Source organism: Mirounga angustirostris, unplaced genomic scaffold (genome assembly GCF_029215605.1).
Source record: "Mirounga angustirostris isolate CCGP_5_RB_7025 unplaced genomic scaffold, mMirAng1.0.hap1 SCAF_1, whole genome shotgun sequence".
NCBI lineage: Eukaryota > Metazoa > Chordata > Mammalia > Carnivora > Phocidae > Mirounga > Mirounga angustirostris.
Window position 1 is genome coordinate 201,128 of NW_026991709.1, and position 12,198 is coordinate 213,325.

The following is a 12,198-nucleotide window of genomic DNA, read 5'->3' on the forward strand; positions in this document are numbered from 1 at the left end:
TCATTTATTGTAACATGTTTAACTGTGAAACAGGACTTACCTACCTAAAAAGCGCTTACAATCTGTCAATACAGTTACATAACAAACACTCATGCAACCACACCAGAACACTCGCCAGCACCCCAAACCTTCCCACCCCAGCCTCACGGCCACAAAAGCCGGGAAAGAAAATCTCCCTTAAAATGGACAGGGGGTGCCCTGGGGGTGGGCAGGCTCAGCACTAGCCCTCCACCATGGCAAACTCCAAAGGAAGAAGCCTACTTTACTAACCCAGCAGGAGGAAGATTTTCTCCAGGCCTAGCAACAGCCCAGCCGAGGAGAAGCCTCCGCCACCCTCCAAAGGCCCTCCGTTCCACACAGCCCCGCCCACTCCCCGCCTTCTCTATAAAGAGCCTCCTCGCCTTGGGTCTCCAGACTGGCCCGTGGTGCCCCACAGGGCGCTTGTCCTCGGTTGCAGTTCCTCTGCTCTTCTTGAATAAACCCATTTTGCTGGTATGACAGTTATTTAATTTTTAAGGTTGACACCATCACAGACCCCCTGGTAACAGGAACCACCATCCTGATTCTCGGAGGAACCAGCTCCCTGATCACTTACCTTCATAAACATCTTTTAACACTGCTTTTTAACTTGATATAACTGAATCAAAAGTTATTCTTTGATGTCTTGCTTCTTTCACTCAACGTTATGTCTGCAATGTTTATTCTGCACGCATCTGTTTTTATCTAGCTTTAAAATACAAACAGGGGCTGTCTGGTCCATAAGGTTATAGGTCTTCATCCAAATTGGGAAAAAAAACCAAAAAACTAATAAGCTAGTTATTTAGAGGTATTATTTTTGACTTGTGTAACGTTTTTGTATTTAAAATAAAATGTTACTATTTTTTAAATGCTGAGAAAAGTTCATAATCCCATTGCTCAGATAACATCTCTAAACCACCACGCGCCAATCCAGCCCACCACCTGCTTTTGTAGGGCCCGCAAGCTAAGAATGGCTTTTACAGTTTTCAATCGTTTTTTTTAAAAATCAAAAGAACATGCCATGCTCATTTCTTTATGGTTTTATGGCCGCTCTTGCACTACAATGGCAGAGATGAGTAGCCACATGGCCTGTTGAGCCGAAGAAAAAGTCTGCAAACCCTGCTCTGAGCCATGAAGAGCAGCAGCCCTGCTGCAGCTAACTTTAAACCAGAGACGGGGAACCACCAGCTCAGTGGCTGCAGCAGTACCAGGGTTCCGTAGCTGCCGAAGTACTCTTCATCCTGCCACGTGTCTTCAGGGTCACACTCCTCCAGGTGCTTCCCAAGGTGGTTTGCAGGGATGTACCCACAGCAGCCTGCACGCTCGCCCCACCACCAATCAGCAGTTGTCTGTCTCAGGATGAGAATTTTTTCTCCTCTCAAAAAGCTGAGCTGGAAAAAAACATACATAGAAGTCAAAATTCAAGAAAAACCTGTAGTTGTTATTTCAATTGTGGCTCAGTGATAAATCCATCATTGGGGCCCAAATCACAGCTATTTCAAAAAGGACTCAATGGGTAATTATACAAACTCACAATTTCTGAAAATGATACCAAGACTTAGAGACTTTTGTGGAACAGCTACATGAAAGAAAAGCACAGCTTAACTGGTATTTTTTAAAGGAAAGAGTAAACATGTTTGAATGGCTTAAGGCAGAATTTCTCTACAGCCTCTTCACTGTAACTCAGTTATGTGATAGCTGATTCATTTACCGGAGCAGAAAAAGCTACATTCAAGTCGATGTTTTTTCCAAGATTTATTTATTTGAGAGAGAGAGTGTGAGTGGGAGGGAAGGGCAGAGGGGAGAGGGAGAGAGAACCTCCAGCAGACTCCCCGCTGAGCACCAAGCACAGAGCCCGATGCGGGACTTGATCTCACAACCCTGAGATCATGACCTGAGCTGAAATCGAGGCGGATGCTTAACCATCTGAGCCACCCAGATGCCCCTCAAGTCAATACTTTTATTTTATAGCCTTATTTTTCATTAACTAGACTAGGTTCTAAATCATGGTTTCCTAAAAGAAACTGGAGCAGGTGCTTCCTTCCCTCCTTCCTTACCCACGTATCTTCCACCTCAGGCTTGGCATCGGAATTTGTTAGGCTGGGAAGAGAAGGGTCCCTCACAGGTCTCATTTGGCTCTAAACCTCTGAATACTTCTTTACTTAACTTTGGTATGACTTCTTCAAAATTTAATTCTAATTCTGTCATTCAGCACGGCACTTAGCCGAATCCATAAAACATGGACCCAAGGCCCACGGCCCCTGCATGTGAGCAAGTGCTTAGGGTTACCTGCGTCTGGTCAGTGGCAGAATAGTCTGCAATGGCCACAAACTCTTCTGGGTGCACACCCTCCTGGAGATGCTCCTGGCCACCACACTCCACACGATCTTCTCCCTCCTGCTCAAAGCCAAGCAAAGAACAGGGGATGACTATGGGGCTTCTCTCTCTCTCTGTCCATCCTAATAACCAAAGGCTACAGGTTATCAGGATGGTTTCACATGAAGATTCATGTGACCAGGTTTAATCACACAATTTGGATCATCTTCACTAGGAGCATCGAGGGATCTCACCCTCCCTCCACCTTTACTGTTTGTCTCTAGTACAAAATTATTTGCATCCTAAGAAGATCATCAAATAAGAAAAGAGGCACTGTTAGTGTCTACTTGGTGACTGACCCTGATCACCAGCAACTCCTTCTGAAAGTTGTGACCGGCCCCAAGAGAAAGAAGACCTGTTTCTGGGCCTCACGCTCTCGGGACCTCATCAGACCCAAGGACAGAGCTGGGCAGGCTTCTGGAAGGTGCCAGTGACTGGGCACGACCCTCACGGCCTGACCTGGACCACACTGCTGCTCACACAGGCTGCTCAGGAGCTGGAAGGGGAGCCCGAGCCCACACACTGCCCAGTCTACACTTTCTATCCGAACAGGCTTGTCTGGAAGGTGTCCACTGGAGGTGGCAGAACCTCCAAGCACATGTTCCAGTTCAATGAAGCAACCCCGTCCCAACATATACATTTTTAACAAAGTTTCCTAAATTTAAACATAATTCATGTTCTTTGGAAAATGTGTGAGGCACAAGTGTACACAGAGGAAAATTAAAACCATCTGTAATCTCGCCCACTGGTCAGAAATAATGATGGTTAACACGTTAACATTTATATTTTTTCAGGCTTTATTTTTTTTTTTAAGATTTTATTTATTTGTCAGAGCAAGAGAGCACAAGCAGGGGGAGTGGCAGACAGAGGGAGAAGCAGACTCCCTGCTAAGCAAGGAGCCAGATGTGGGGCTTGATCCCAGGACCCTGACCTAAGCAGAAGGCAGATGCTTCACTGACTGAGCCACCCAGGTGTCTCTCTGGTTTATTTTTTTTTTTTTAAGATTTTATTTATTCATTTATTTGAGAGAGTGAGAGAGAGAGAGAGCACATGAGAAGGGGGGAGGTCAGAGGGAGAAGCACACTCCCCGCCAAGCAGGGAGCCTGATGCAGGACTCGATCCCGGGACTCCGGGATCATGACCTGAGCCGAAGGCAGTCGCTTAACCAACTGAGCCACCCAGGCGCCCCCTCTGGCTTATTTTTAAGATTTATTTATTTTGAGAGAGAGAAAGAGCACTCATGTGTGAGAGGAGGGGCAGAGAGAGAATTTCAAGCAGACTCCCTGCGGAGCACGGAGCCCAACGTGGGGCTCGATTTCACGACCCTGAGATCATGACCTGAGCCGAAACCAAGAGTTGGATGCTCAACTGACTGAGCCACCGAGGCGCCCCCAGGCTTCTTTTAAAGTGTACATATAGCATGTGCATCAGGGTGTTTATTGGGATCATGAAATTCTGCCTTGTGTTATGTTTCCCACTTATTAATTTCTTTTTTTTATTAAGTTCAATTAGCCAACATAGAGTACATCATTAGTTTTTGATGTAGTGTTCAATGATTCATTAGTTGTGTAGAACACCCACTTATTAAATTCTGACCATTTTTCCTCTTTATTAAATTACTTTTTTTAAGATTTTATTTATTTATTTGAGAGAGAGAATGAGAGAGAGAGAGAGCACACGAGAGGGGGGAGGGTCAGAGGGAGAAGCAGACCCCCTGCTGAGCAGGGAGCCTGATGCGGGACTCGATCCCAGGACTCCAGGATCATGACCTGAGCTGAAGGCAGTCGCTTAACCAACTGAGCCACCCAGGCGCCCTATTAAATTACTTCTAAATACTACATTGCTAACATCTGATAGTATCCCATTCTATGAATCATAACTTATTTATCCAATCTCCTAGTTTTGTACCCTTAAACTGTTTCCAGTCTATACAATTACAAATTATGTTAAGACAAACTTTCTTAAACATATGTCATTTTTGTCAAAAATGTCATATGACAATTTTCTTAGGATAAATTCCTGAATGGGAAAATGGCAGATTAAGATGCTGTGTACTTTTATAACTTTTAATGTCATCACCAAATGCCCTCCAGAAAGATGGTTCCTCAGACCTACATGCGAATAATGGAATGATTTTCCCACACCCTGATCAGCAGTGGGCATGCCTCATCACTCAAACCTCTGCCACTGTGGGCAGAAACACTGTCTTTGTTAGTTCCATTTGTCTTTAATTACTGGTGAGGGCAGACATGTTTTTCAAGTACTTATTGGTCATCTTTTTTGTTAGTTGCCTATTTGTGTCCTTTGCACATTTTCCTACTAGAGTAACATGATCAGTTTTATGCAGTTATCATTTTCTTTTTAGCTTGCCCTCCATCCCCTGTCCCTGCTCCAGCCACATCATCACCCTCTCACCACCGTCCCTAGTCGTCACCTGGCGTACGCCTCTCCCGCCTTCTCCATGTTCAAGTCACACACATGCACAGTTGTTCTTCTGATATAGTGTTTGGTGAAGGATGTCACAAACCCTTCTTTTTATATTGCTTTTTTTACTCACATAATACCTTGTGAAAAACTCCCCAATTCTTAGAACTCTAACTTATAATTTTCAATGACTGTGTAATATTCCACAGTAGGAATTCTTCCTGATTCTTCAGTCATTCTTGATTAATGGACTTTCTCTTGCTGTCCAGTTTTCTACCACAATGCGGCCACAACATTTATACACATTTATCCTTATGTAATGACATTTTATTTCTATGAGATAGATCACCAGGGCTGAAAAATAAGCATGGTTTTCATTCACACATTTGCCAGATTCTTTCCATAAAGGGTGTAGCACTCCACGCTTCACCAGCAAAGCTCAGAGTACCCTCTGATGAATACTCACCAGCAAGAGGCATTCTGATGGTCTTTAATTTTTGCCAGAGTGATAAGGTGTACAGACACCAGAAAAAGTAAATATGTGGGGAAACAAGACTATTTCTTATACTCTATAAGAAAGACTTTTAATAGTATAAGGAGATAATAATAATTTATTGTGGGGTTTATGACATATATAGAAGTAAAATATGATACATCAATAGCCCAAATAGCACAAAAATGGGGGCTAGTAAATGGAACTAATTTGGAGGAGTCTTACATGGTGAAGTGGTCAAAAAAAAAAAAAAAAGACTGGGATAGGTTAAAGATGCATATCACAATTTCTTGGTAACCGCTAAAATATTAGTAAAAGATGATACAGGTGAAAAGCCAACAGAGGAGATAATGTGGAATTATAAATAATATTTTATTAATCCAAAAGGAGGCAAGACTGGAGAAAGGTACCAAGAAGAAATAGAAAACAAACAGCAAGATGTTCAACTCAACCATATTAGTCACTATGTTAAATGTTAATGGACTAAATACTCCAATTAAAGAGCAGAAATTACCTGACAGTAAAAAAAAAAAAATGACACACCTACAGGCTCTTTACAAGAAAAACATTTTAAATATAAGGTCTTATATTCAAAATATAGGTGTATGTGTACCATGCAAGCTGGTACAGTTATGTTAATATAAGACAAAATAGATGCAAGGCAAGAAATATTACCAGGTAAAAAGAGATTTCATAAAAATAAAAGTCAATTAGTCTAGAAAGTAAAAAATATCCTAAATGTATGTGCCAAATAACAAATTCAAAATATATGAAGCAAAAAGTGATAGATTCAAAAGGAAATTTAAAAAAAAAAGACAAATCCACAATCATAGTAGAAATTTCTTTGAACATTTATTTATTTTAGAGACAGAGAGAGCAGGTGTCTGGGCAATTGCAGGGAGGGGCAGAGGGAGAGAATCCCAAGCAGACTCCCTGCTGAGCACAGAGCCTGACAGGGGGCTCAATCCCACGACCCTGAGATCATGACCGGAGCCAAAACCAAGAGTCGGGACACTTAAACTGACTGAGCGACCCAGGCACACCCATAGTGGAAATTTTTGAAGCTCATCTCTCTCAATAATTACACAACAAATGGGCAATAAGTCAGAAAGAACACAAATATTTGAACAATGCTAATAACCCATTTGACCTTAATGACATTTATAGAAAACCACCAACCACAGAAAACATATTCTTTTGGGTGCATGTGGGACATTCACCAAAATAGCCCACCTGACTAGGCCACAAAGCAGGCCTGAATAAATTTCCAAACACTGAAATTTGTACAGAGTATATTTTCTGACCAAACATAATCAAACCAAAATTAAGTAACAAAAAGATGAATAAAAATTCCTAAATGTCCAGAAATAGGCAGCACACTTCTGAACAGCCCAGAAATTTTCTAATTTCCATTGTGACATATTATAAAGTATTTTAACTGATCAACAATGAAAATATAATGTATTTAAGTGTGTGAGGCACAGCAAACTGATGATCACAGGAAAAGTTATGGCTTTAAAAACATGTATTAGAGAAGAAAGGTTTAAGTCAGTGATGCAAACTTCCATCACAAGATGCTATAAAAAGAGAAAATTAAACCCAGAGAATAAAAGAAATAAAGATAAAAGCATAAATCAATAAAATAGAAAGCAGATGAACAAAGAGAAAGTCAACAAAGACAAAACCAGTTCTTTGAAAAGATAAAACTGATAAAACCCCTTAAAAGATAGATCAAGAGGAAAGGAGAAATAAAACACAAACTGTAACAAGGATCTCTTCTGTAATGATGGACACAATTAACAGGATAAACACAAATATTACTGAAATACTACCATGACTAACTCACAAGTAATTGAGAAAAGTAAAATAACAAGATACCACTTCTAACTTATCAGACTGAGCAAATTTTAAGAGTGTGATGTTCTCCTACCCTACGATCCAGCAACTGCACTACTAGGTATTTACCCCAAAGATACACACGTAGGGATCCGAAGGGGTACATGCACCCCAATGTTTATAGCAGCAATGTCCACAATAGCCAAACTATGGAAAGAGCCCAGATGTCTGCGGACACATGAATGGATAAAGAAGATGTGGTTCATATATATGATGGAATACATATACAGTGGAATATTACCATCAAAAAAGAATAAAATCTTACCATTTGCAACAAAGTGGATGGAACTAGAGGGTATTATGCTAAGTGTAATAAGTCAATCAGAGAAAGACAAATACCATATTTTACTCATATGTGGAATTTAAGAAACAAAACAGAGGAACATAGGGGAAGGGAAGGAAGAGTAAAATAAAATAAAAACAGAGAGACAAACCATAAGAGACTCTTTTTTTTTTTTTAAAGATTTTATTTATTTATTTGAGAGAGAGAATGAGAGAGAGAGCACATGAGAGGGGGGAGGGTCAGAGGGAGAAGCAGACTCCCCGCCGAGCAGGGAGCCCGATGCGGGACTCGATCCCGGGACTCCAGGATCATGATCTGAGCTGAAGGCAGTCGCTTAACCAACTGAGCCACCCAGGCGCCCCCATAAGAGACTCTTAACCCTAGGGAACAAACTGAGGGTTGCTGGAGGGGTGGGGGGGTGAGGCAACTGGGTGACGGGCATTAAGGAGGGCACGTGATGGAATGAGCACTGGGTGTTGCATGCATGTGATGAATCACTGAACTCTACCTCTGAAACCAACAGTACAGTATATGTTAACTAAACTGAATTTACATACTTAGGAAAAAAAGAATCTGATGCTCTCAAGTGTCAGCAAGTACTCCCTGGGCTACTGGCAGACCCACAAACTGGAGAACAATTGCTCACTACCTAGTAAAACTGAAACTGTGCCACCCTTCCACCCTGCAATGCCATTACTAGGCATACACCCTGGAGCACATCTGCTCAAGGAGATGGGAGGAGAATATTCACTGCAGCACTGTTTGAAAGAGAGAAAAACTGGGAACAACACTAAGTGTCCAACACAAGGGAAATAAATAAAAGGTGGTGTCCACCTACTGTACAGCAGTAAGACTGCAACAGACCTGCACACAAATACGACGTTCACACAAGGAGCACACTGCAGAAGCGTCCTGCAGGACTGAACTAGTTCTACACACACATCAAGGGCAAAGCCCCCAAAGCAACACTCAGAAAAGGCAAGTTGCAGATGACAGATTATGACGCCACTTAGACAAATTCTAAAAAGTACACAAAACAATATCATATACTGTTCAAAGATGCCTATATTAGGTATAAAAGCATAAAAAATGGTGCAGAAGCACAAAGATCAATTCATAATTCACAGCAGTATTTGCCTGCGGAAACAGAGGAAGAAGAATGGGGCTGGGGTTAGGGAGCAAACCACCTATGGTTTCCTTCAGAATATGTATACCTGTGTATACACATACACATTCTAAAGCAAATACTACAAAATGTTAACAAGTTGTCACATCTCTGTGGTATGGACTTGACGTTTACAATATTATTCTGTAAATCTGCCAATATTTTTTTTAAGATATCTTTTTTTTTTTTTTAAGATTTTATTTATTTATTTGAGAGAAAGAATGAGATAGAGAGAGAGAGCATGAGACGGGGGAGGGCCAGAGGGAGAAGCAGACCCCCCGCCGAGCAGGGAGCCCGATGCGGGACTCGATCCCAGGACTCCAGGATCATGACCTGAGCCGAAGGCAGTCGCTTAACCAACTGAGCCACCCAGGCGCCCCATAAATCTGCCAATATTTTTTAAATTTCTCAAAAGAACAGGGCATCCACAGAATTTAAAAGTTTTATGATTAATTTTAAGAAACAGATTAGTGAAATGACCCAATTATGAATCAAATTCCTATGTATAAAAACTCAAATGAAATTACAACAACCATTGGAAGGACAGAGAAAAAAAGAAATGTTAACATTGACATCACAGATATGAAAATGTTTGATTTTTTAAAAAACATTATTTGTTAGAGTATTCATCTGGTTTTTAATTTTATATCATCAACATTCCTTGAAATTTAGGGTCTTTTTTTTTTTTTTATTAATAGCTTGAATGAAACTAGATGTGTGTGTCCCAGGCAGAAAAAAAGCATGAATAAGGCAATCATTTCTAACGTGTCCAGCCTGGGACTTTACTAAACAACTAAAACAGTGTATGTACTTCAGCAGTTCAATACCAAAGGTAGAGTCAATGCAGGTATTTACAACCCAATTCAGAACGTCAGAAGCCTTACAAACACTGCATTTCTTCCATCTACGCAGCCCACGGCTGGTGGCGGAGCCATGCTCTCTGCAATGTCTGTGGTCCTTACATACACGTTCTTACACACCAGAGCTGAAATTACCTGCAGTTCACCTCGGGGGCAGTCACCTGATGTTGCCATGGTTCTCTTAGGATCTGCCGCATCGCTGCCACTTTTAATACTTCATTTTCCCCTCCATTGCTACTTTTAAAAAGAGAAACAGTGAGAAAACACTTTGTTACATTCGCTTCACTTCTAAGGTCCTGGTAAAGATCCTAGAGTAAAGATCCTATGCCAAATGGAAGTAAAACGGGTGTTTAAAGAACGAAATAGAAATCAAATTTATAAATACAATTCTTTACAGAAACAATGGAAAGCATTTAAAATTTATGACTTCTAATAGTATGTTTTCTTCACTAGTCTGCAAAGGTGTTGATCTTATTTACTGAATGAACACTGTTTCTGTTAGATTACTGGGTTGATTTAAAACAACAAATCAATGTCAAATCTTTTCTTAGAACCCTGATAGCTCCAACTGATTCACTCCAACTGAAATGCCCTGCTGTGAAAATAAAGGAAACCTCATTTGAAATGGAGTCAGGAGGCCAGCAGGGGGAGCGCTCACCCCCACACACCAGTTACAGACCCAACAGGAGGAAGCTCATTTTACCACCATAGCAGGAGGACAGTCTCCTACCCAGGCAATAGCCCAGCCGGGAGACCCTCACAGCCCGGCCAGAGAGACTGTCACACTGTCACAACCCGGCCAATAGGGACCATCACAGCCAGCCAATGGGACACTGTCATAGCGTCACAGGCCGGCCAATGGGAGACTGTCATAGCGTCACAGCCCAGCCAATGGGAGCCTGTCACAGCGTCACAGCCAAGCCAATGGCAGCCTGTCACAGCATCACAGCCCGGCCAATGGGAGACTGTCACAGCGTCACAGCCCGGCCAATGGGAGCCTGTCACAGCATCACAGCCAAGCCAATGGCAGCCTGTCACAGCGTCACAGCCCGGCCAATGGGAGACTATCACAGCATCACAGCCCGGCCAATGGGAGGTTGTCACAGAGTCACAGCCCGGCCAATGGGAGACTGTCATAGAGTCACAGCCCAGCCAATGGGAGCCTGTCACAGCGTCACAGCCAAGCCAATGGCAGCCTGTCACAGCGTCACAGCCCGGCCAATGGGAGCCTGTCACAGCGTCACAGCCAAGCCAATGGCAGCCTGTCACAGCGTCACAGCCCGGCCAATGGGAGACGGTCACAGCATCACAGCCCGGCCCATGGGAGGTTGTCACAGCGTCACAGCCCGGCCAATGGGAGATGGTCACAGCGTCACAGTCCGGCCCATGGGAGGTTGTCACAGCGTCACAGCCCGGCCCATGGGAGGTTGTCACAGCATCACAGCCCGGCCAATGGGAGACTGTCACAGCGTCACAGCCAAGCCAATGGGAGACTGTCACAGCGTCACAGCCCGGCCAATGGGAGCCTGTCACAGCGTCACAACCAAGCCAATGGCAGCCTGTCACAGCGTCACAGCCCGGCCAATGGGAGACGGTCACAGCGTCACAGCCCGGCCCATGGGAGGTTGTCACAGCGTCACAGCCCGGCCAATGGGAGGTTGTCACAGCGTCACAGCCCGGCCCATGGGAGCCTGTCACAGCGTCACAGCCCAGCCAATGGGAGGTTGTCACAGTGTCACAGCCCGGCCAATGGGAGACTGTCACAGCGTCACAGCCCGGCCAATGGGAGGTTGTCACAGTGTCACAGCCCGGCCAATGGGAGGTTGTCACAGTGTCACAGCCCGACCCATGGGAGGTTGTCACAGCGTCACAGCCTGGCCCATGGGAGGTTGTCACAGCGTCACAGCCCGGCCCATGGGAGGTTGTCACAGCGTCACAGCCCGGCCAATGGGAGGTTGTCACAGCGTCACAGCCCAGCCAATGGGAGACTGTCACAGTGTCACAGCCCGGCCAATGGGAGGTTGTCACAGAGTCACAGCCCAGCCAATGGGAGACTGTCACAGCATCACAGCCCGGCCAATGGGAGACTGTCACAGCGTCACAGCCCGGCCAATGGGAGACTGTCACAGCGTCACAGCCAAGCCAATGGCAGCCTGTCACAGCGTCACAGCCCGGCCAATGGGAGGTTGTCACAGCGTCACAGCCCGGCCCATGGGAGCCTGTCACAGCGTCACAGCCCGGCCAATGGGAGGTTGTCACAGCGTCACAGCCCGGCCAATGGGAGGTTGTCACAGTGTCACAGCCCGACCCATGGGAGGCTGTCACAGTGTCACAGCCCGGCGCATGGGAGGTTGTCACAGCGTCACAGCCCGGCCAATGGGAGGTTGTCACAGCGTCACAGCCCGGCCCATGGGAGGTTGTCACAATGTCACAGCCCGGCCCATGGGAGACTGTCACAGTGTCACAGCCCGGCCAATGGGAGGTTGTCACAGAGTCACAGCCCGGCCAATGGGAGACTGTCACAGCGTCACAGCCTGGCCAATGGGAGACTGTCACAGCGTCACAGCCCGGCCAATGGGAGACTGTCATAGCGTCACAGCCCGGCCCATGGGAGACTGTCACAGCGTCACAGCCCGACCCATGGGAGGTTGTCACAGCGTCACAGCCCGACCCATGGGAGGTT

General features: G+C 44.6%; 1 protein-coding gene across 15 annotated transcripts in view; it reads right to left on the reverse strand.

Annotated features, from left to right (window-relative positions):
* Positions 1-12,198, reverse strand: part of PRMT2 (protein arginine methyltransferase 2) — a 32,505-nt gene that overhangs the window by 17,751 nt on the left and 2,556 nt on the right. For 10 of the 15 annotated variants that reach the window (XM_064577545.1, XM_064577544.1, XM_045902286.3 and 7 more), the window contains exons 2-4: positions 9,651-9,749; positions 2,308-2,415; positions 1,227-1,409 (exon numbers count right to left, since the gene is read on the reverse strand). In XM_064577545.1, coding sequence (XP_064433615.1) covers positions 1,227-1,409; positions 2,308-2,415; positions 9,651-9,689 — 330 coding nt within the window. In that variant the 5' untranslated portion in view covers positions 9,690-9,749. Of the gene's footprint in view, positions 1-1,226; positions 1,410-2,307; positions 2,416-9,650; positions 9,753-10,129; positions 10,406-12,198 lie in introns of those variants that run through there. The other 5 variants (XM_064577540.1, XM_064577536.1, XM_064577539.1 and 2 more) reach the window with 5 other exon arrangements.